The sequence below is a fragment of the Colias croceus genome, chromosome 18 (assembly GCF_905220415.1).
Source record: "Colias croceus chromosome 18, ilColCroc2.1".
NCBI lineage: Eukaryota > Metazoa > Arthropoda > Insecta > Lepidoptera > Pieridae > Colias > Colias croceus.
Genome location: NC_059554.1, coordinates 51,862 through 77,371, shown reverse-complemented (window position 1 = coordinate 77,371; position 25,510 = coordinate 51,862). Strand labels below are relative to the sequence as shown.

General features: G+C 39.4%; 1 protein-coding gene and 1 long non-coding RNA gene across 2 annotated transcripts in view; one reads left to right on the top strand and one right to left on the bottom strand.

Annotated features, from left to right (window-relative positions):
- The window catches only part of LOC123699939 (protein serrate), a 50,391-nt gene that overhangs the window by 11,223 nt on the left and 13,658 nt on the right, over positions 1–25,510 (top strand). Inside the window, exons 2-11 of the mRNA XM_045646986.1 lie at positions 10,298–10,630; positions 10,863–10,917; positions 11,134–11,388; positions 11,479–11,539; positions 11,622–11,755; positions 14,519–14,887; positions 15,913–16,274; positions 16,539–16,671; positions 17,257–17,352; positions 17,437–17,618. Coding sequence (XP_045502942.1) covers positions 10,298–10,630; positions 10,863–10,917; positions 11,134–11,388; positions 11,479–11,539; positions 11,622–11,755; positions 14,519–14,887; positions 15,913–16,274; positions 16,539–16,671; positions 17,257–17,352; positions 17,437–17,618 — 1,980 coding nt within the window. The remainder of the gene's footprint in view (positions 1–10,297; positions 10,631–10,862; positions 10,918–11,133; positions 11,389–11,478; positions 11,540–11,621; positions 11,756–14,518; positions 14,888–15,912; positions 16,275–16,538; positions 16,672–17,256; positions 17,353–17,436; positions 17,619–25,510) is intronic.
- Positions 3,899–9,776, bottom strand: LOC123699940. Its single transcript, XR_006752577.1, has 3 exons — positions 9,171–9,776; positions 8,627–8,630; positions 3,899–3,911 (listed from the first exon to the last, which is right to left on the bottom strand). It is a non-coding gene; the product is annotated as an uncharacterized LOC123699940 (long non-coding RNA).

Genomic DNA, 25,510 nt, shown 5'->3' with positions numbered 1-25,510 from the left:
TAATATTTTTACATAAAAATAAAAATTACCTGAAATCATCCGAAATCTGAATTTAGTCTTTATTCTAAAAACATACAAAAGGCGCGGGCGCCGCGCCGCGTAGAAGGGGAAGAGCAAAAGGGTACAAATATACATAAATGACTTAGAGACAGTTTGCTGTTTCTGATGATGAAGCGCTGCACTTCATTTTACAATTTCATACATATATTTTGTTGCAGCAAGACACTTCTTGTTAGTATCGTCAATGCCCAATGCCTATCGTTGACAGGAGATTCAAATAAATTTATAAACTATGCTCGTGTTATTCTTTAGTAAAGAGAAAGACATCAACAAGCCTAACTTGACTTATGTTTTGTGATCAATAAGTGTTGCGCGTATACCTAACTATTGGAGTGAGTGTCACGCAGAAAGCCGTGCGTAGAGCCGCGCGCCAGGGCCCGTGCGAAGCGGCCCGAGCGGGGCCTGCGCCGACACGCCTCGCCGCCATTCGCTTCAGTTTCAATCTATTTACTGTACTGAAAACCATGTTATTTTTGTTTTATCTGTCGTTCTTTATATCTTTGGTCGAGTTTCGCACACTTAATACAAAGCATCCTCATTATTGACGGTCTTTTTTTAAATCGCTTAAGTGAAAGAATTGAACGTAAAAGTTAAGGTATTGTTTTCTGTAACTGAAAGATCTGTTTCATTTTACAATTAGTGTTTTTGTATGAAATTTATTTACAATAAACGTAATTTAGGTCAAGCAGTAGGTATCAGCAGCTTAAAGTTCTTAATCCGCTCGAATCAGCATGCATCATAAATAATAATTAGCAGCTACACTCTGTTGACGAGAAAGTTGACCTATTCAACTCCTTTTTGATCCAGCTTTACGACAAACATGCTCCACTACGGCCAGTGAAATTGAAACATTTACCTGCACCATGGCTGACGCAGGAATTAAAAACGGCTTTGAACAGAAAAAATCGAGCAAAGGCGAAACTGAAAGTGGACAATTCAGATACTAACAAGGAGAGGTTTAAATCAATTCGTAATCGCTGCAATACTATGTGTAGGGATGCACAACAGCGCTACATTCATAATACGATCGAGAACGGCGATCCAACAAAGGTATGGAAGTTTCTTAAAACTCTTGGAGTTGGTAAAACATCTCAAAGTTCTCTGCCCGCTAACCTTAATGTCGACTTATTAAATTGTCATTTTTCAAAAACTTCCTTTGCTCTTGATGCAAATATTAAGGATCGTACTTTAAACTATCTTTCTACTAAACCAACTCCAAATTTTCCCCCGTTTTCCTTTAAACAATTTACTGTCTGTGATGTTAAGAAGAACATTATGTCTACAGCGTCGAAAGCCGTCGGTAATGACAGCATTGGCCGTGACATGATTATTCCAATCCTAGATATTATTGCTCCTGTGTTAACTCATATTCTCAATGAATCCTTATCCTCTCATAAGTTTCCCATGGCCTGGAAAGAAGCTTTTGTCATTCCTCTACCAAAAAAAGTCAATCCATCCATATTCTCCGATTTTCGTCCCATCTGTGTCCTACCCTTTCTTTCTAAAACCCTTGAACGACTTGTCCAACAACAGTTATGTTTATTTTTAAATAAACATAACCTGTTTAATCCTTTCCAATCCGGATTCCGTCCCGGTCATGGCACGACCTCTGCTCTTATTAAAATTACTGATGACATTCGTTACGCAATGGATAACAAGCAACTCACTCTACTCACACTGTTAGATTTCAGTAACGCATTTAATACCGTCGACCACGACATATTATTGAGTTTGCTTTGTTCTCTTAACATATCTCCAGAAGTAATTGAATGGTTTCGGAGCTATCTCCAAGGACGTCGACAGAGGATCAAAATAGATGATCAACTGTCATCATGGTGTAATATCACTGTTGGCGTTCCTCAAGGTAGCGTGTTGTCTCCAATCCTTTTTTCCATCTTCATCAATTCTATCTCAGACAATTTATCTTCTCCCTACCATATGTACGCAGACGATTTGCAGATTTATACGCACGTTTCACTTTCTCAACTTCCTGAAGCTATTGAGCAGGTTAATAATGATTTAGAACATATCAACCAGTGGTCTAAAAACTTCGGTCTCTTAGTAAACCCGGCAAAAACGCAATGTATTATCATAGGGAGCTCTAAATTGACTGCTAAGATTGACTGGAACACTATTCCGAATTTAACTTTGGATGGAACGTCAATACCTTTCAGTGAATCTGTTAAGAACCTTGGCATTCACTTTGACGCAAACATGACATGGAAAGTTCACCTCGAAGTCGTTCGCAAAAAGTTGTTTGGCGCTGCAGGCTCAATACGCAGGCTGCGCAATTTCCTGCCCATACCAACTAGGATTTCCCTTGCAGAGTCCTTACTCTTCCCCATCCTTGATTACGCCGACTCCTGTTATCCCGATTTAACCGAGAAACAACTCGATTCTCTAGAGCGCCTTCAAAATCTGTGCATCCGATTCGTATTTGGTCTCCGCAAATACGATCACGTTTCCAATTTCCGCAAAAAACTTGAATGGCTTCCTATACGATTTCGCCGGTATACTCATATGCTGCATTTATTATACGGTATCTTATTCGATCCTAAGACCCCCTCCTATCTTAAAGAAAATTTCAAGTTTCTCAACGAACATTCCTTAACTCTCCGTTCCTCTAACCTTTTAACCTTAAGTATTCCTTCCCACCGTTCTAATTTCTTTCACTCCTCCTTCACTGTCTCCGTCATTAACCTCTGGAATTCGTTACCCGAAGAAATAAGACGTGCTGAATCGATTTTTGCTTTCAAAAATAAAGTTAAAAACTATTATAGTAAACTGTCGCAGGCTAAATGTTAACCCTCTTGTTTATTGTAAATGCTTATATGTATGTATGTATGTATATGTATGTATGTATTTATATGTAGGTATGTGACCTTATATATATTTATATATACATTATATTATCTGTGTAAGTATATAATATTTATAATGCTAGTATACATGTATGTATTTACTATGTAGTTATAGTATATAAATATATTATTCTGATTCATGCACTTTTATTTATTATGCACCACCTCGATTAATTTAACTATTTTCCTCGTCTTTTTTGGGTTGCCTGGTAGAGATCGCTGCCAGCGATAAGGCCGCCTACTGTACATTGGTTAATTTGTTGTTAAGTTTATAAAATGTATCATGTCTGGTGTACAATAAAGTATTTTTCATTCATTCTTTCATTCATTCATTCATTCATTCAGCTATCATAGTGTTCTTTCATTATCCCGGTTGTTTTATATCATGTTGACCTAATACAGGCCATTGAAGTTATACGCAAATCGTATAAATAAGTACTTTATTTGCATTCAAACATGGTGTATATGAACAGTGGCGTGCCTAGGGTGTAAGGACTGGGCAAGCCCAAATTTTTCGAAGTGTTTGCTGGGTACCCTTTTCTTGAATTAGGTATACACTGTGTTACTAAGTAGGTACCTATGTTCGTTATAAAACTTATAAAAAATGTGAACATACCGAATCAAATCTTCTAAATCTTCACGCGCGCCCGCAAACAGTTGAGTCAAACGTTTACCAATACAATCATATTAAAATCTATATCTATAAATTATATAAAACTGAATGACATTATATTATTATAAAATATTGTACAGATCATTTATATTCTAATTCAAAACGCCGATCTTTCTGAAGGAAATATTTTATAACATCGGAATAGAAGTAGGTAAGTACTTAGGTGATTGTTTTAATTCAATTAACAGCTCTTTCTCAATGACAGTCATTGTTAATTCAGAAAGGCGTTCTTGGCCTTGTGTATTTCTTAAATACGTACCTAGCCTACCTATGAATTCGATTTAACGCTGAGAAAGCACGCTCCGTGGAAGAACTACCTACTAGCAAGAATCGTAAATACCAAAATATGTGCAAGTTTCATCAGAAGGCTTCTTCTAACCAATTCTCATTCATTAAATCGATTAATTCGTAAACATTACAATTAAAATTTGGTTTATGTGACTTACTGCACAAATCGGGAGTTTGTTTTGATGAAGAAATTTATTGTTCTTTTACAGTAAAGTTTAATGATTTTACCTTTCCCCGCTGAGCACAAAGCAAACCATCACAATTTACAATACAATCTGTGTCGCGACACTTATTTTATCACAAAATTCGAAAAACTTAACCTAAATTACACCGGTATAATCACGCGCTAAACTATACTAACAATAATATTCACGACGTTCGTTCGCGCGACGCGCAATTGTAACTATCTTCACACTGTTAAAGCCCGGCTTTGTTGGCCATAGATTTTGCTATAGAATTCTATAGATAGGTATGTAGCTACTTCAACGAAATTTCATACGTTAGAAGAGATAAGCGCAAAGCCCGGTAAAAGCCCACGAGTGCAAGCGAGAAAACTATATGTCACTCAAGAAGGACACCGCACTGTTTATACAAAGTACGACCTTATTTAGATAGCAAGAAGGATGAAATTAAAAAGTTTGACTCGAATTCGACATTGTTTGTAGGTGAGTTTTCATTGAATTTCGGAGCAAATTTTGAATTGCTCGTTGCGCGCGAATATTCAAAAGTGAATTTGGGTATTTTCCTGTCTCGTAGCGAATTCCTTAGGCAAGCCGGGCTTTTCGGCTTGTATGAACGTACCGCCACTGTATATGAAGGTGTTACAACTTACAATACTATATTACCTACAGCATGTTTAGCTGTTACTAAACAGCATGCAAATTATTTCAACTGCAAATTTAACTACAGATCTTTACGAATTTCCAAAGAACACACAATAACAATTTGGTATTCAATTTTTAGTAAGAACAACCAATATTGTTGGTAAAGTAAATGCTGACAACTGATTTTTTAAATATTTATTTAGATTTTTGAAAAGAAAAAAAACACTTGGGCCATTTCAGTCAAAATTAAGGTACCTATAACTAGTTTCCTCACAAGAAAAGGAGATCCTTATAATGCAAGATTCTAGCTTGGTGAGTAAAAATTAATATTATTATGAAAATTGAAAAGGCATGAAATGTTTTTCTTTTGTATTAAAGATCTTAAAATCCTTTCCTATCCTGCTCCTACTAATATTATAAATGCGAGTTTGTGAGGATGGATGGATGTGTAATGTGTATGTGTTACTGTTTCACGCAAATACTACTGAACCGATTACGATGAATTGAATGGAACGGGAACTAGGTTTTTCTTTGATAATGAAACTACAAATTCTTCCATTACAATACCACATAATTCTTCATAAATTCTTAGTTATTTGTACCTACAAAACAAAATATCTCTTTGTTGATGTGTATGTAATACACATTTTTTTGTCATTATTCTATTCCAGTAAACAACAGATCAAACTTGAAAAATGTTGTTTGATTTTTTCCGAGGGCAGGAAACACGTCTAAGTTTTAAAAAATCTTTTTTAAAACTTAGACTTAGACGTGTTTGTCTTTTTTAAAACTTAGACCTAGAACTAAGTTTTAAAAAAGTTTTAAAAATAATTTAAAATACTTTCCTTATATAAATGTATGAGTTTCCAAGCTAATGCAGCCATAATCCAGCATATAATCCTTACTTAGTTTTCCTTTTTATTTGCAAAACCACCAACACTGATTATTATTTAAGATGGTGAACTTAAGAGACAATATCTAATAGATGACAGAGAACTTGACTAAGTTTCAAACGCAACTGCAGTCCAACAACACTCCCGCCTCCGAAAATATCACTACTGAGTTTGCTCTCTTACAAAACTTTATAATGTCATTGCTTAAAATCCTGCAGAGTGAAGTTGAGATATTGTTCAAGCTCCATGATATTCAGGAACTGCGCATCCGTCGTAAGATCCTCCTATTACATGAAGTCAAGGAAGAGAACAAAGAAGACACTAAAGCTCTAGTTAGTGTTAGCAACTTCAAAGCCAAAGCTCCAGTCGCTGAATCTCAATATTGATTCCTTCACTCGCTGTCATCCGTCCGTCCTCCGTCATCGGATGGGCCATGCGGCCACTTATTCTGGCAAACCTCGACCTTTGTCGGTTAAATTCAGAGATATGGCAGGGAAGAATGCTGCGTGGTTCTCTAAAATCAAGTTTCAAGGCACCGCGACCGGTGTCACTCTCTCTGAATATCTGACAAAATCGCGACACGAAACCTTCACAGTCGCTCGGAAGAAATTTGGTCTCGCCAAATGTTGGACCAAAGATGGCAACGTCTTCATTATCGGTCCTGACGGCCATAAGTACCAAGCTACTTGCTTACTTGCGATTTAGACACTCTTCCGTGCGCGCGAGTGGATGATGTGCATTTAATTCCCAGTGATCCTACATCGTTCGTATCAAATAATCACTTTAAAGGCGTAACTAGACCTAAAAGATTCGCAAAATATAAGCTTAAGTAAACTTAATAACATTTTGTTTGTATACCGTACGTGACGTACGTACGGTATACAAACAAAATGTTATTAAGTTTACTTAAGCTTATATTTTGCGAATTTTTTTTTGAATTGACCTTTCAAACAAATTTCGCTCGTAATGTTGCGTCTTATGTTTATTTATTTTATTTATTTATTTATTTATTTACACTTTATTGCTCTGAAAAAATTACACATTGAGACTTATTCTAGGATACATTATAACAAACGTATGTTCTCTTTTCTCATCTCGTTCTGAATGTTCAATTACCTATTATTACCCTCTTTTGTGCATATAATAAGATTGTTATAATTTCTTGTGTTGGTTTTAAAAAAATTATTTTTATATTATAATTTTACAAAATATGGTCTAACATGCGTGGTACATACCTACTACATGTCATTAATAATTTGTCAATAGCAAAATAACATAATCTGAGAGCATAATAGAGCATAAGAGGAAAGTGCTACTAAATAGTAGTCTAATTGAATAAATGAATGTTTGAGTTTGAGTTTGAATAATATGTCAGCTGTCAATCAAGTCTTGTTTCGTTTCATATAATTTTAATTTTGCGTTATCTTGTATTATTTTGTATTTGCTGGGGGAAGGCTGGGGGTGCAGTAAAAATTAGCATTATAAATAACATAAATATTTATAACACATCATTATATATTTTATTCTTATTAGGTATTTTTATTTGATACTAGCTTCCGCCCGCGACTCCGTCCGCGCGGATGTCGGTCTTCGCGTGGATGGTTTATTTCTCCATTTTGAGTAGGTACCTCTGACAATAAAATCTTATAAATATCTATTGGATCCAATTCCCAAATACGGCTAGGCCTATAATAATACGCAACGTGTGTTCGCGGTTCTACGGAACAACGTCTATGGATAAAACTGAAAAATTAAGATTATTTTTTTTCTACGTATTTTTCCAGGATAAAAAGTATCCTATTTTACGCCCAGGATAATAAGGTATAATTATACCAAGTTTCATCGAAATCGAACCGCTAGTTTTCACGTGATGCCTTCACATACAGGCAGACAGACAGACAGACAAAAATTTTTTTAATCACATATTTGGGTTTGGTATCGATCCAGTAACACCCCCTGCTATTTATTTTTTCAATATTTTCAATGTACAGAATTGACTCTTCTACAGATTTATTATATGTATAGATTTACTTTTCTTTATAATTAACTGTATACTTGTAATTTAACTATACAATATAGTAGCATCTATTCTTGTTATTTTTTATCGTTGTTTTATTACCAATCTACTTATTTATTAACATAATTCATGTGTTAATAATTGATAAGTAATTCAAAATGTCTAACGACAGCTTGTCTAGCGACCCCACACGAGAGAGAGCTCTCATCCGGCGATTGTGATAGTGAGAATAGCTTTCACAGCACTTCTTTCGTTCCTTTAAAAGTAAACAGCGTGCGCGCCGAGTACACGTGTCAGAAGTGAAACTTCTTCGGCAAGATTCAAATATCCAAATTCCAAAAATACCAAAATCGTCCCCTTACTCCATGACATGACGGTATTGCCATGGCGCGACCTGATATTTTACTTGATCACCGCTTATCATGGCAACCATTAATACCACTTTATGACACATTTTGTCCATAATATTATGAACGAAAGAAAAGGAAACTCATCGGGATACAAAAATAAGCTTAATAGGCATTAAACGATTTAACCTAGCGTACCTACTGTATCCCTATATGGTCGGAGGCTTAGATTACAAAATACCTTTTATTTTGTAATCTAAGGTCGGAGGTAACAAGTCTTAATTCATACAAGTGGAGCGTATAGGTAATTATTATGCATTAGGTGTCTTCTGAAAGTCCTTCTGAATGTACCAAAAACCACGCCAGGTGTTTGGCCAACCGTAAAATTATATTATATAAACTTTGTGATATATAAAATACAACAATGAAAAAATTAAAGTACATATTATAAAGGCATGGAAAAACTTCTTGCAACTTGTTGCACAGTGAATTATTATTTCTATTTGATTAATAACACACACACCCAAACATACTCGTACATACTGAACTATTAATAACTATTTAGTTATTATAAATAGGAATAAATCCTATAAATAGGAATTTTCATGTAGATTAGCTACTATAAGTAAATGGAGAGCTGTTCCTCCTGATCCTTAAACTTACTAGGCTAGGGCCCTAGGTACTACTCGTCAGTGGCGTGCCTAGGGTGTAAGGACTGGGCAAGCCCAAATTTTTCGAAGTGTTTGCTGGGTACCCTTTTCTTGAATTAGGTATACACTGTGTTACTAAGTAGGTACCTATGTTCGTTATAAAACTTATAAAAAATGTGAACATACCGAATCAAATCTTCTAAATCTTCACGCGCGCCCGCAAACAGTTGAGTCAAACGTTTACCATTACAATCATATTAAAATCTATATCTATAAATTATATAAAACTGTATGACATTATATTATAAAATTGTACAGATCATTTAGGTATATTCTAATTGAAAACGCCGATCTTTCTGAAGGAAATATTTTATAACATCAGAATAGAAGTAGGTACCTACTTAGGTGATTGTTTTAATTCAATTAACAGCTCTTTTCAGTGACAGTCATTGTTAATTCAGAAAGGCGTTCTTGGCCTTGTGTATTTCTTAAATACGTACCTACCTACCTATGAATTCGATTTAACGCTGAGAAAGCACGCTCCGTGGAAGAACAACTAGCAAGAATCGTAAATACCAAAATATGTGCAAGTTTCATCAGAAGACTTCTTCTAACCAATTCTCATTCATGAAATCGATTAATTCGTAAACATTACAATTAAAATTTGGTTTATGTTACTTACTGCACAAATCGGGAGTTGGTTTTGATGAAGAAATTAATCGTTGTTTTACAGTAAAGTTTAATGATTTTACCTTTCCCCGCTGAGCACAAAGCAAACCATCACAATTTACAATACAATCTGTGTCGCGACACTTATTTTATCACAAAATTCGAAAAACTTAACCTAAATTACACCGGTATAATCACGCGCTAAACCATACTAACAATAATATTCACGACGTTCGTTCGTTCGCACGACGCGCAATCGTAACTATCTTCACACTGTTAAAGCCCGGCTTTGTTGGCCATATAAATTGCTATAGAATTCTATAGATAGGTATGTAGCTACTTCAACGAAATTTCATACGTTAGAAGAGATAAGCGCAAAGCCCGGTAAAAGCCCACGAGTGCAAGCGAGAGAACTATATGTCACTCAAGAAGGACACCGCACTGTTTATACAAAGTACGACTTTATTTAGATAGCAAGAAGGATGAAATTAAAAAGTTTGACTGGAATTCGACATTGTTTCTTGGTGAGTTTTCATTGAATTTCGGAGCAAATTTTGAATTGCTCGTTGCGCGCGAATATTCAAAAGTGAATTTGGGTATTTTCCTGTCTCGTAGCGAATTCCTTAGGCGGGCTTTTCGGCTTGTATGAACGTACCGCCACTGCTACTCGTCGCGGAAGAATTCCAACCAATACCCGCGGGCCGCGGCCCCATCATTAAAGCGGCTCGACGGAACACATAGTGGGGTTTTAGTCGGTAAGAATCCGACATAACCCACGGCTCCTTCCCCGGGGGCCGTGGGCATCTTTGGAAGATTTCCCCACTATAAAAAAGGGCCCTCCTACTCCGTATTTAGCAAAATTAGAAACTATTAAACTGTTTTTAGTTATTGACATCACTCACCTATAATATATGTATAACAATTATTACAAGTAATAATTTTAGATCGTCGTCTATTTATGTGCCTTCAGGCAACTACTCGTTTCAGATAATAACGAGAGCAATTTCGGTTTCAGCGCGCGGCGGGGGCGGGCGTGTTCGAGCTGCAGATCCTCGAGTTCTCCAACTACCGGCTACAGCTGGCGTCAGGCGCCTGCTGCGGCGGCGGCGCGGCGGCGGGCGGCGCGGGCGCGAGCGGCGCGGGGGCGGGCGGCGCGGGGGGCGCCGGCGGCGTGTGCGCGCGCGCCTGCCGCACGCGCTTCGCGCTGTGCCTCAAGGAGTACCAGTCGGCGGCGGCTCCGGGCGCGTGCTCGTTCGGCCGCGCCGCTTCACCCGTGCTGGGCACCGACTCCTTCACGCTGGCCGACCCGCTCTACACGCTCGCGCTTCCCTTCTCCTTCCGCTGGACGGTGAGTCACCTCCGTCTTACGTTATTCCGATTATTATTGATCACTCGTGTGTATATATAAAAATCGGCTATGAGGGTGATAGGGTACCGTACCGGAAAGAGATCTTACAAAGTCTAGAACATAACTTATTTTAAAAAAGGTTAAAACTATACAGCTGTAATCCTTCGACATTCATCAGTTCGATATCAGGTCGAATATAACGATTAAGTAATAAACGATTTCTTTTTTTCAGCGCTCTTTCACACTGATCCTGCAAGCCTACGACGACTACAACTACACTGATCCCGGTATGTGACGCGCTCTTATAATAGAATGGTACTCTCACTAGTTTTGTTTCGATCCATTTGGATACATTTTATCGTAGTCCTCTTTCTTCCGCTTCATCTGTGTCCATCTAAACTGTTATAATATGGCTTAATAACAATGCTCAATCCGCAACCTATCGAAGTTTCCACTGTATGGTTACTATCAAACCCCTAACGGACGGTCGCGATCGGTTGCAGACGAGACGGGGCTGATCGAGGAGGCGTGGTGGTCGGGCATCGTGGAGCCGGGCGCGGAGTGGCACGCGCTGCGGCACGCGGGCGCCGCCGCCGCGCTCGCCTATCGCGTGCGCGTGCTGTGCCAGCCCAACTACTACAACACCACCTGCACCACCTTCTGCCGCGCTCGCGACGACAAGTTCGGCCACTACGCGTGCTCGCCCGCCGGCGACAAGCGCTGTCTGCCCGGCTGGCAGGGCGACAACTGTGAGAAACGTGAGTATCCAGCGAACCTATCCACAGACGATCTGAATTTTGACTTTTTATAAAACGATGAAGATAATGATTTTTTTCGATTACTTTCAGCGGTGTGCAAGGACGGTTGCCATCCGCAACATGGGCGCTGCGACAAACCCGGCGAATGCCTGTAAGTAATTAATGCCTGTAAAATCGATCGTACGAATCAACCGCGTGTGTGTAACGGAAGCTCATTGCGGGTCTGTGCGCAGGTGCCGGCCGGGCTGGCGAGGCGAGCTGTGTGCGCAGTGCCAGCCCTACCCGGGCTGCAAGCACGGCTACTGCAACGGCTCCTCGTGGGACTGCACCTGCGACACCAACTGGGGCGGCATCCTCTGCGATCAAGGTACTCGACTGCTCTTTGCCCTGTATAAAAAAAGTTTTTTAGTCAGTTTGCCTGCGCGAGAAGTATAGCTATATTTTCAACCGTAATCGTCGCACACATACAATAGATTACACACTACAGTTTGCTTGGCTACGCATTTTATACATAAGCAGTAGATGGATTTTACCCGAAGAGCACGTATTCCATACCTACGTGAAAAAATGTTTTATTTTTGACCCGCGGCACAGCTAGTATAATATTATGCTCTACCATAATCCTATCACAGTTGACCTTAGATCAGGAGTACGCTAGCAAACGTTCTAACTAAACTTTCTGCTGATTTTGGTGCGGGGAGGGTAACTCACACTATGAAACACACAATGAAACACAATCACACATTCACAAAAATAATTTGTGTCACGAAAGTCGTAAAAATTTACGACCTTTTAAGCGACAAGTTTTTAAATTCAACTCTATCACTAAGTACATAAAGATTAAATTTTGTATTTCATTCCAAGATAGTCTCGTGTGGAGTGCGGTTCAATATCGCGTTCTAAATTCAACTTTATCACTTAGGTCATAAAGATTAAAGGAGAATGCCCATTTTTGGAACTGGTTTTTCTCATGCATCAAGATAAAAATACTATTAATAAAAATCTCTGCAATTTAGAGGCTTTCTTACCATCGGAAAATATATTTTGAACAGGGAATATTTTTTTAAATCTAATTAGACATGTAATTGTCGTGGTCGTCTTGTTGACGTTTGGAGTGACAGTTCGTTTCTCTGCATTTTAAATAATTAAAAATATAATTAAAGCTCAAAAACGCACTTAAAATAAGTATTTCCAGTGGACTTATATACAGTTATCAGTTGACAATAGTGGATAAGTGACTAAAAAACTATAATAAGTGTATAAAAGTGTTCAACTTGAATATTAGTAAACACAAAAGGATTATTATTCTCTCCTACGCAAGTATTCTTGATAACTTTCCAACGATAAGTTTATTTTATAAATAAAAACAATAACAAATAATTATATTATTCAGCAAAAAATTGCAAATTCATTGTCTCGCTGCACCACTTAAAACACTGCCATCTATTGTTACTCTGCACGAAGCTACAGCTGATTAAACTACAATCATGAGTAACAAATGTGGCAAAACAGACTTTGTCTGAAAGCATAAGCTAAATTAAATAATATGTTAAACGAAAAATAACCTTCAGATGATAAAATACTACCTAAATCCTATCCTAAATCACTCAAAAACCTAACTAAATCGGGGTTATTTAAGTTTTGAGGTTATTTCACATTTTTCTCAATATCTTGAAAACCCCTGTTTTTATCCCAAAAAAATTAATTGGTAAAAATCTTTTGAATATCGAAGAACCCTCCAAAACCACTCTGGCATTGACGCAACACTATACTGTGGTCCATACTTTTATGGGCATTCTCCTTTGTATATTTTCTTTCCATGATAGTCTCGTGGGGCCGCATCAATGATTGAGTAAACATGACTCGATTATTTGTCTTGATCATATCGCTAAACGATAGATACAACGACGATTATTAGAAATTGCATTTAATTTTAAATGTACATTAAAAAAATAAAAAATATATACTTACACAAATGATTATTTATTATATAGATTATTCCATCTTTTTTAATATTCGACATGTTTGAATTGCTTCTGCAAGACTTGACAGTGCAAAACGAAATTTTTAGCGGAGCACTTGCAGACGTCCTTTCGATGTTTTACGAATACGCAAAGTGTTTGTAATCGATTATGCAAGTAGTTTTTATGAAAGCATAAGATTTTTCGATTCGAATAATCTTATACCTCGGCAAAAGGGGAAACGCCTGCGAGTGTTATCCATTACTTAATGATCTAAGCAGTTTACCGATATATATTCAAATTCAAATTCAAATATTTTATTCCATGAACATGGGTACAATGCAAGGTGTTATACAAATATGAGGTCCAGCCATATTCTACCCGTCAAGGCATATGGAATTACAATTAATAATTTTATCCTAAATTTCAATATTATTATTAAATTATCAAATTCATTAATAATAAAACAAATACACATCAATAAGCCAATAGTTATTATACATATTAAATGTCAAGTGATTTATCATTAATATAGTCCCTTTCACAATAATAACATTTCTGTACTAAAAGTTCTTTTAATTTAGATTTAAATATAGCTGTATTTCCTATTTCTGTCATTGCCTTAGGTAATCTATTATACAATATTGGACCCCTTCCAAAAATACTTTTAGAAAAGTGCCTTGTTTTACTAGTTATACATATGTATTTTATGATTATTACGCTTACTTTGGTAGTGGTCATACATACTTGGATTAGATTTTACAAACATTATAACTTCATATATATATAAACATGGTAGAGTCAATAGTACAAATTTTTTTTAAATATGGAGCACAGCTGTCGGTTCAGATATAGCTCTTATACATCGTTTTTGAGACTTAAATGCAGTTTCTGTATCAGTACTATTACCCCAGAATATTATACCATAGCGTAATATGGAGTTTACATAGGTATGATACGCAGTTGTTAGAGTTGACTCTCATTTGCTACTTTCCTTAACATATAAAGGGCATAAGATAGTTTGCTAAGCTTCGAGCAAATTTGGTCAATGTGAGCCTTCCAATTTAAGTGTTCATCTATATTATAATATATACGTACATATCGCTCATATTATAATTTGTGTGTTAATTTTTTTCGAAGTAAGTTACAGACAATATTGTATATTTCAGACTTGAACTACTGCGGGACCCACGAGCCGTGCCAGAACGGCGGCACGTGCGAGAACACGGCGCCGGACCAGTACCTGTGCACGTGCGCGGAGGGCTTCTCGGGCGCGGACTGCGAGCGCGTGGACAACCCGTGCGCGCCTGCGCCGTGCGCGCACGGCGCCTGCGCGCTGGCCGCCGCGCCCGCCGCGCCCGGCGCGCCCGCCGGCTTCAGCTGCGCGTGCGAGCGCGGCTGGGGCGGCGCGCTGTGCGACGTCGACGTGGACGACTGCGCCTCGGCGCCCTGCCGCAACGGCGCGCTGTGCCGCGACCGCCTCGACGCGTTCCACTGCGAGTGTGCGCCCGGCTGGAAGGGGCCGACCTGCGCCGAAGGTGTGTGCCGCACGAACGGTTTCATTGACCGGCAAATATTCAGCCGTTTGATTTAACATTTTATAAACTGAAGGCATAATAAACGCGGTGACAAAAATAAGTTGTTCGTCATATACATTTATTTTTCAATCTGTCTTTAAAACTTAAACTGCTCTACACTCTACCTTTCTATTGTACTTTTTTGCATTAAAACGAAACCGATAGACTGGACTAGGCGAGTAGTCAAACTACCTAGTGAAAGAAACTGGAATTCTATAAAGGCGACTGTATAGGGTTGCTTTTGTATTTAGTATATGTCTATAAAAATTATATTATATTAGGCCGTTGTATATAAGAGGACTTATATTATATTTATCTATAGGTACTATATTTATCTTGAAGAAAAGAGCCATTCGCTCTATATATAATTTACGTGCTCGGGACTCACTAAGAGATCTCTTTAAGAATACTGGTATCCTCATTGTACCATCACAGTATATTATATTTAATAATATCTTGCATGTACACAAAAACGCTGAATTACATACAAGAGTAGGAGATAGACACTGTTATGGCACAAAGAACAGAAATAAAATTGAAATGCCATTTAACCGGTTAGCTAAAGTTAAAAATTCATTTACCTACGGGTCAAGGTATACGCTTTTACAACAGAATTCCAAATGTATTAGTTCAGAGGAGCCTATTAAAGCATTAAGGAATATAATATTATGGAAGATGAAAATCCATGGACGGTTGTCGCGTAAGAACGACAGGACAGTTCTTTGGCATATTATGATATACCTACATTATTATGTTTATGTAGTTAGATATAAGTTACATATTATTATGAAAAATTGAATTGTAATATTGACATGATTTTAAAAGAGCAACTATGGAGTTTCTTGTCGGTTCTTCTCCATAGATATAATACTGCTTTCCGAATCGGTGGTAAATGTTAAAAATATGTAATGACGATTCGAAAGTGCTTCTAAAAGAAGTCTAATTGAATAAATAAATGTTTGAGTTTGACTTCATTTACATGTCAGACGTGGACGAATGCACCGAGATGACGGGCGGGCCGGAGGGCTCGCTGGGCCCGTGCGTGAACGCGGCGGCGTGCAACAACACGGGCGGCGGCTACGCGTGCGCTTGCCTGGCGGGCTGGACGGGCCGCGACTGCGACCAGAACGTGGACGACTGCACGGGCCAGTGCCTCAACGGCGCCACGTGCATCGACCTCGTGGACGACTTCCACTGCGCGTGCGCGGCGGGCTACGCGGGCCGCACGTGCGCGCGCGACGTGGACGACTGCGCCTCGCGCCCGTGCCGCCACGGCGGCGAGTGCGTCGACCTGCTGGACGCCTACCGCTGCATCTGCCCCGTCGGCTTCTCGGGCACGGACTGCGAGGTTCGTTCCCCTAGCGCCGATTCGATTCGCTCGACTCGATCTCGTATCTTTCTAATTCTTCCGATGACCCGTATAACATATTATTAACCTTTCTCAGGCGCCACTAACCTACTAAACGATCTCTGCTTCTAGCTTACCTCCTGTTACGGACGATACTGCTCGGTGAGTTGGTACACCTTAATATCGATTTGACGTCAGTTGAATATTACTCAGCTCACATAATTGCCTCAATGTCGAAGCCGCTAACAGTTACGCGTGGCACAGGACGACCGCGACCACTGCGCGGGGTCACCGTGCGCGAACGGCGCGCCGTGCTACACCGCGCAGAGCGACTACTACTGCCACTGCGCGCCGGGCTGGGCCGGCAAGAACTGCACGCAGCGAGCGGCAAGAGAACGTATGCGTCCTATCGATAAAAATATACAATTATATTTTATTTGAACGCTTTATGTAGATAATATAATTTTTAGAAAAAAAAAAACAAAAACCGACTTCAAGACTATACCTATATGTACAATCTAAACTGAAAAGTAGAATCAATTCAAATTCGATGGTATTACATAATTTTGTTACAGAGTTCCCATTCTCCTAAACCATTCATCATCAGCTCAGCAACATCAGATGGTGACCATTAGATGCAAAAATCTACATGGATTAAGATAATTTCTGATAAACAGTGTATATGCCTACAAAATTTGAGGGTTTGCCTCGATTTCCCCAGGATCCCATCATCAGATCCTGACCTGGTGACAATGGGACCACCTCTGACGTATGACCCACCAAATAAAAAAAGAATTATTCAAATCGGTTTATAATTGCCGGAGTAATCGCGTAACAAATATACAAAAAAAAATACAGTCGAATTGATAACCTCCTCCTTTTTTTTGAAGTCGGTTAAAGAAATACAGTCGAATTGATAACCTCCTCCTTTTTTTTGAAGTCGGTTAAAAACGGCCCATAACATGGAATTTTCAATTCACAGAAATAGACGAATGCGTCCCGAACCCTTGCCATAACAACGGGACCTGCACGAGCGGCCCCGCCGGTTTCACCTGCGCGTGCCGCGACGGTTGGGCCGGTGAGTGCTCGCACTGTTATAACGGCGAATTATTATATAAAAGTAAATATCGTGACACATTTCTCATAACTTCTGCGCATCCAGGCGAGACGTGCTCTGCGGTGGACGAGCCGCACTGCGAGGTGCCGTGCGCCAACGGCGGCACGTGCGCGCGCGCCTCCCCGCCCCCCGCCCCGCCCGCTCCCCCCGCCCCGCCCGCGCCCGCGCGCTGCGTGTGCGCGCCCGGCTGGGCCGGCGCCGCCTGCGACGTGCCCATCGCCCCACCGGTATGACCCTACTCATTTTTTAATTACTAATACGACTTTTTTTTGGTCCGCTAACTGGACGTAGGTACCAACATTAATTAGAAAATAGTGAAAATACAATCATAATCTGTGTAACGTTTAGTTGGAAGGCCTTCTAAGAGCGAAAAAGCGTATTATAATTGTTGCGGCAATAAGGCTTGTTTTTGCATAACCCGTGTTTTTGTGTTGAAATGAAACGTCTTTCCTCTATTGAATCTGTTTTATTACTGACTGATACACTAGTGACTTAGACGTCAACGTAGTTAATGAAAAAAACCGAACATACCGCCCACCAAAGGACTACACTAGTCCTTTCAAATAACAATGAAATTAGTCTCCTTTACTTACAAACAAGCGGCATGCTGTATGAATTAACAAATAACACCGTAAAAAATCAATATATACCTTAAATTTGAATGTTACATACATTACATACATATTACATTGAACATTTGTTTACGATACTATAATTTTGACTTTAATTTTTAATAAATTTATCAAATACCTACACAATCTTTGCAGGCTTTGTTATTTATGTTTTACTTTACACACAATTTTATACATTTTTATGACAGTTTTATATTAAATATTTGTTTACACATAATCAGTACAGATAGGTTTACATTTTACACTTATACAATTAATCAAATACACATACATATACCATAGCAAAAGAACAATTACATGCGAAATGAATTGACTCGCTTGTTTTAAATGATTAATTGATATCTGTATTGATAGGAAGATAACACAATTTAGATACACTTCTTTTTATTACACTATCACCGCTCTTAACACTATAAACCCTAGTGAAACCGTCTGGCCCCGGGTGTTTGGCAGTGATACGCCCTAATGCCCATTTGCCAGGTGGCAAATTAGGTTGTTTAATCAAAATAACATCACCTACTTTAAATTCATCATTCTTCTTCAACCATTTTGTTCGTTGTTGCAAACTGGTCAAATATTCAGTTTGCCAACGGCACCAAAAGTCATTTAACATTTTTTGACAATATTGCCAACGAGATAAATGTGTTAATTTAAGAGTTTCTAAATTTGGTTGTGGTACCGTAATAGGTGGGAAGCACCTTTTGTTCTTTTTAAATCTCAAAAATTTCTTACAATAAGCTATTGTTCTCAATAATTCTTTTAATGTATCAAATTCTTCAAATTTCAATGAAATTTTATCTTGTTTAGTGTTTGTTAGTGGGACTGTATTAATAGATATCTTTTTTTTTTTTTTTTTTTTTATAATGAATAGGCAGACGTTTGACCACGATCCCACCTGATGGAAAGCGGCGATGTGGTCTACTTGGATGCACGTCTGCCTAGAAGAAGCCTGTTCACCCTCGCTTTGAAAAGGTCCAGATTGTATTGTGCGGGAAATATGGAGCTAGGGAGAGAGTTCCATTCCTTAGCCGTTTTCATTAAGAAAGATGACTCGAAGCGACGTGTTCTAATAGGAGGGATATCTACAACAAAGGGATGGAATCCCTCGCCACGTCTCGAAGTGCGGTTGAGGAATGGAGATGAAGGGATAAGGTCGTGCAACCCGTACGCACACTCACCGAAATGTAATCTATAAAACACCGAAAGACATGCCACCTCACGACGATGCTCAAGGCTCAAGAGACGAGACTCGACTAGTGAAGGGTTGTTTATTATACGTTTGGCACGTCTTTCGATCGAATCCAAAGCTCCAAGGTGGCATCTAGCTGCGCCTGCCCACAAGTGACTACAATATTCAACACAGGATCGGACTTGAGCTTGGTAGAGATTAAGAAGCTGCCTTGGTGTGAAATATTGTCTAACCTTGTTAAGGATTCCGAGCTTTTTAGCAGCTAGATGGGCCTTGGATTCGATAAACTGCCCGAAGTTGAGTGAGGACGTTAATGTAACACCAAGCAACTCTAGGCAGTCGGTTATTGGTAGAGATACACCGCGGAAAGTCGGAGTATTTGTGAAGGTGCTCCGTTTGGCAGAAAATAAGCACGCCTGGGTTTTTGAAGCATTAAAACCGACTAGATTGGCATCGCCCCAATCGGAGACAGCCCGAAGAGTTCGGTTCAAACGCTCCAACATATCCTCCCGTAGTAATTCAGTTTCGGCCTTTGATGTGCGGGCACTGGATTTGTAACTCTCGACAATAGTACTGTCATCTGCATAACTGAATATATTCGGATTAATCATGTCATTTATGTGAAGAAGAAACAGTGTTGCCGAGAGAACGGACCCCTGCGGAACGCCGGCATTGATGGACATTGGCTCTGACGAGCAACCATCTACAACAACACGAATCGACCGGTCCCGCAGAAAGTCAGCAATCCATGTAGTAAGGTTGCTTGGGATGCCGTAAGAGGGTAGCTTGCCTAGAAGGCTATCGTGCCAGACTCTATCGAACGCTTTAGAAATGTCCAAGGAGACCGCAAGTGCCTCCCCGTACCTCTCAACAGCTTCTCCTAAAAGATGCGTCACGTGCACTAAAAGATCGCCAGCAGATCTATTATGGCGGAAACCATACTGATGATCATTCAGCAGATCGTTGGTTTCGAGGTGCGTGAGGAGCCGATTATTCAATATACGCTCCATAGTCTTACAGATTATGGAGGTTATTGAAATCGGTCGGTAGTTGGTGGGGTCTGACCGACTGCCTTTCTTTGGAACAGGCTGCACATTGGCAAGCTTCCAGTTTTTAGGAACAACTCCAGTCGTTAACGAGAGGCGAAACAGACGTGTAAGAACAGGAGATAATTCGGGAGCACAAGTTTTTAAAACGATAGCTGGTATTCCGTCAGGTCCACTGGCTTTATTCTCATCGAGATGACGCAATGTTCTTAAAACTTCCTTGTTCGTGATGCGGATGTCAGGCATATGAACGCCACAATGTTGAATTGTGGGTGGAACAATACTAGGTGGGTTTAGACGAGAGTTGTTGGCAAATAATGAGGCAAAAACATCTGCCTTATCCCTTGCATTATGAGCCATAGAACCATCGGGTCTCATCAACGGAGGTAGAGTGGGACGACAGAAGTTTGTCTCGACAGCTTTGGCCAAGGACCAGAAGGCTTTACTTCCTGCGGGGTAAGAAACAAGCTTACTTCCAATATGCCGCACATGAGCAAAACGAGCCTTCTTTTGCATTTTTTTGCAGGTTTTCGAAGCTTTGTTAAAGGCTTTCTTTTTTTCCCGAATATCGTGAGCTTTACGGATTCGAGCATCGACCCAGGCTTGGAAAGCTGCTTGCTTTTTAGCCAATGCAGCTTTACATTGGGCATTGAACCACGGTCTAGCATTGTTGTTGATGCGAATATCAGAAAATGGTATAAAATATTCCATCGCCTGATGAATCACACCAACAACATTATCCGCACAGCTGGATGGGTCAGTGGTAGAAAAGCACACTTGCCGCCAAGGATAGGATGCAAAAAAATGCCGCATCTCATCCCAGTCCGCTGAGTTATAACGCCATACTCTCCTTGTTCCCTTTAAAGATGGATCTGCAGGAGAGTATGAAGACACGGACTTTACCAGACAGTGATCAGATGTCCCCAGTGGAGCGGAGACAGCGACCACATGACGGTCTGGTTCTGTCGTCAGGAAAAGGTCGAGGCAGTTGGCAGTATGGCTATCGATGTCTGGTACACGAGTTGCGTCAACTACCAGCTGAGAAAGGTTAAAGGATGTTGCGAAATTAAAGGCCTCTTTCCCAGCATGGTCCGTCTTCTGGAACGGGAACAGCCAGTCTGCATGGCAGGCATTAAAATCCCCCAGAAAGACAAGTTCAGCACTCGGATATCTAAGTTGAACTACATCTGCTACTTCACTCAGATAATTAAATAGCCGTGTGGTCTCCTGATCTCCTTTGTGCGAACGGTATACACAAGCATAAACTATCTTGTCCATACCCGTATCTGCCATAATCCAAAGCACAGAAAAACTGGGTTCCTCGAGGTCACGGAGACGCAGAGTGCAAATGTCTTCACGAACATATACACAGGTACCAGCTTTTGAATGAAAGTTATGTTCAAGTATGTAACCGGGGTACCCGAGATATGTCGCGTCATCTGGACATCGGATTTGCGTCTCTGTCAGGAATAGAAGGTGCGGCTTTTCAGTCTCAAGATGGTGGTGGACCGGTGTGAGATTAGAGTGCAAGCCTCGAATATTTGAGAGGTGCACCTGAAGAGAGAGGAAGTGCAGCCGCTGTGAATTCTGTATTCCTTTATGTAACTTTTTCATATTTATTTTGAGAGTGATTAGGCGGGGAGTAAAATAGAAGTTGAACGAGGCAATGCATATGGAACCACCTAATGTCTACATGCTATCGCCCATAAATAAACCTAGCCTGGAGACTGCGGGGACGCCCGAAACCCCCTGAATATCGCCAACGGGTCCTCTCATCCGATCGCCAATCGGCACGTTGGAGCCAATCCAGGATTATGCACAGGCGGCGGGGCAGCCTTTCTCGAGTGGCTAATTCGTTACTTGGGCCCCCTACAACCTGCGGTCGGCCAGCGGTAAACCGTTTCTTCGGATCCCGCTACCCTCCAAGACTAGGATGTTCAGGACAACAACACATGGACAACAGATTCGGTTCTCCAATGCAGAGCAACTGTTCATACCTATTTTACCCTTCTTTACATGGGCTTCATCTGCCATCATCCCGGAACACGACGAGCGTTTGGCGGCATGGCTTTGACAGATGGGTGGTGACTAGCCGGGACAAATTGTCTTCCACCAGTATAATTCGGTTACTCATTTAGCACTACCCGGGGAGCACGTGTAGGGTATCTAGAGTCAAAGCCTACGGACGCGAGTAACGTTGCCCCCCAAATATATCTATCTATTCTTCTAAATCAGTTTGTATAAATTCTGGTCTTTCTAATTGTAGTTCATTGTTTCTTAACCACGTGGGACCTTTCCACCAAATGTCACAGTTTTTAAGATTTATAGCAAGCATTCCTCGCGATGCTATATCTGCTGGGTTATCGTGAGATTGAACATGATGCCATTGTTCCTTATTAACTGTAGAAACTATCTCAACTACTCTATTTGCGACGAAAGCTTTCCATCTTGAAGGTTCACCAAATAGCCAAGCAATAACAATTGATGAATCTGTCCAAGCAAAAACCTTGGATGTTGTTATACGCAGTGATTGTGATACTTGTTTCAAAAGTTTAGAAAGCAATAAAGCTCCACAGAGTTCAAGTCTAGGTAATGATATCGTCTTAAGTGGTGCAACCCTTGTTCTTGCAGCAATTAGACTTGTACTATAAGTTCCATCATCATTTCTAACACGACAGTAAACAACTGCAGCATAAGCTAATGTCGAAGCGTCTGAAAACCCATGAATTTCAATTGTATCAAAATTTGTATTTACTGTTCCAAGCCATCTATCTATAGTAATATCCTTTATATTCTGGAGATCATTGCGAATATTCTTCCACTCTTCTTTTATAAAAATATTAAGATCCTCATCCCAGTTTGCTTTTTCAAGCCATAACTTCTGCATTAAAATTTTAGCTAAAACAATGCAAGGTGCAATCCATCCTAATGGATCAAATAATTTTTGTATATCAGAAAGAATATTGCGTTTAGTTATTATAACATTATCATCATCTATTGATTCTAAACTAAAATTATATTCGAATCGATCCGTTCCCAAATTCCATTGAACACCTAATGCCTTGACAATACCATCTAATTTAATATCTAAATGCGCCTTTGTAGATCTATCATTTGGTTCTAAAGATTGTAAAAATTCTGTACTATTAGACGACCACTTTTTAAGATCAAAACCTCCTCTTCGCAATAGTTCTGTCAAATCTTTTCTTAGCTGAATACATTGTTCTAAATCATCACCACCAGACATGCAATCGTCTACGTAAAAATCTTCGTTTAATATTCTAGCAGCTTCAGGAAAATGATGACCTTCATCAGTAGCAAGTTGTTTAAGTGTTCTTACAGCTAGGTATGGAGCGGATGCTGTGCCAAAAGTGACGGTAAGTAATCTCATATCTTGTATATTTTCAGTTGCATCATTTCGCCAGACTATTCTTTGGTAGTCGACATCATTCCTATTCATCCATATCATTCTGAACATTTTCTGAATGTCTAATACGAAACAGATTTTATGAGTTCTCCACCTCATAATAATGTTTCTGAGATCTTCTTGCAATACTGGACCAGGTAAGAGTTCATCATTTAATGATATGTTGTTAGAACCTTTACAGGAAGCGTCGAACACAACTCGAGTCTTCGTGGTCTCCTTATCTTGGCGTACAACGGCGTGGTGGGGTAAGTAAACAGCTTTTTTATTTATTTCTTTTTCAGGTACTTCTTCAATATGTTGTAATTCTTTGTATTCTTCTATAACTTTCAGGTATTCCTTTTTCAGATCTGGATCTCTTTTAAATCTTCTCTCTAATTGCAACAATCTTCTTACAGCTACTTCTCTCGTGTTTCCTTCAGGTGAAAGCAGCTTTTCAGTTTTAAAAGGTAATGTAACTATATATTTTCCATTACTATCTCTCTCATGTGTTCTTTCATATATATCTTCACATAGTTGCTCTTCTTTAGTTAACTTTCTATTTGTATCAATATCTATCTCCCATATAGTTTTAAGTAAGTCATTAATATTTAAATCACTAGTTAAATTTGTAACCATTAAAGACTTATGTATAGTGTTAACTTTCATATTAATTCCACCCATAATGATCCATCCCAGGTTGGTATTTTGAGCACATATAGTACCTGAGGGACCCTTGATTAAACCTTCTTGTAGAATTTTTGTGTATTCATTTACACCCAATAAAAGATCCATACAACCCGACTCATAAAAGTTTGGATCTGCTAAATTTAAATTGTTAAAGTGTACAAGCTCATGTTTAATACTATTTCTCGAAGGTAAGTTTATTTTTAAATACTTTGACATCACGTAGGCGTGTACTGGTAACTCAAACTTAGGTTCCCACCGAGACAAAATATTTACTTTAACCTCATTCCTTACATGTACCTTCAAAGACTCCATGCCAGTTACTATCATATTAACCGGCTTGAGCTGTAACTTTAAGACTTGTGCAGCTCGTTTGGTAATAAAACATGCCTGTGACCCTGAATCTATTAATGCCTTAAGAGTAGTAGTGTGTCCATTTTCACCTTTAATCACTACTACCGCAGTTGCCAAGAGACTTACCTTATGTTCACCATCTCCCAGACTATGTAAAGACGTCATTGTAGTATGCACCTTCTTCTCATCTACATCGGTCCGCATTGATGTCGACGGTTGTGTAGTTACCTCGGATACCGACGAATCTGTACCTATACCTATATTTGATCGGTGTAGAAGAGAATGATGACGTTTTTTACATATGTGACACGACAAAGGTATACGACATTTAAATGCCGAATGACCTGGGGCCAAACAGTTATAACACAATTTCTTACTTTTTACATATTCAACACGTTCATTACAATTCATTTTTGCAAAAGATTTACATTTACACAGATTATGATTCTCATTACACATTATACAACATTTCACAGAATTCATAGACGTACTTACATGAAAAACGCGTTCTTTAGTAGACCTTACAGGCGGTGTAATTAATTCCAATGTACGAAATTTAGACTCTAAACACTGTTTTAAATCTAACCACTTCGGTAACTCTTCACTTTTTGTGTACGCAAATTCCTCCCACGCTTTATGAGACTCTGGGTCTAACTTCTGCACTACAAGAAATATTATAATCGGATCCCAAGAGTCGATGGATACATTTAAATTTACAAGACTATTTAATACTTCATTAGTGGTATCTAATAATGATTTTAACTGAGAAGCAGTTTGCGAAATACATTTTTTCTGAGAAAAAAGTCGT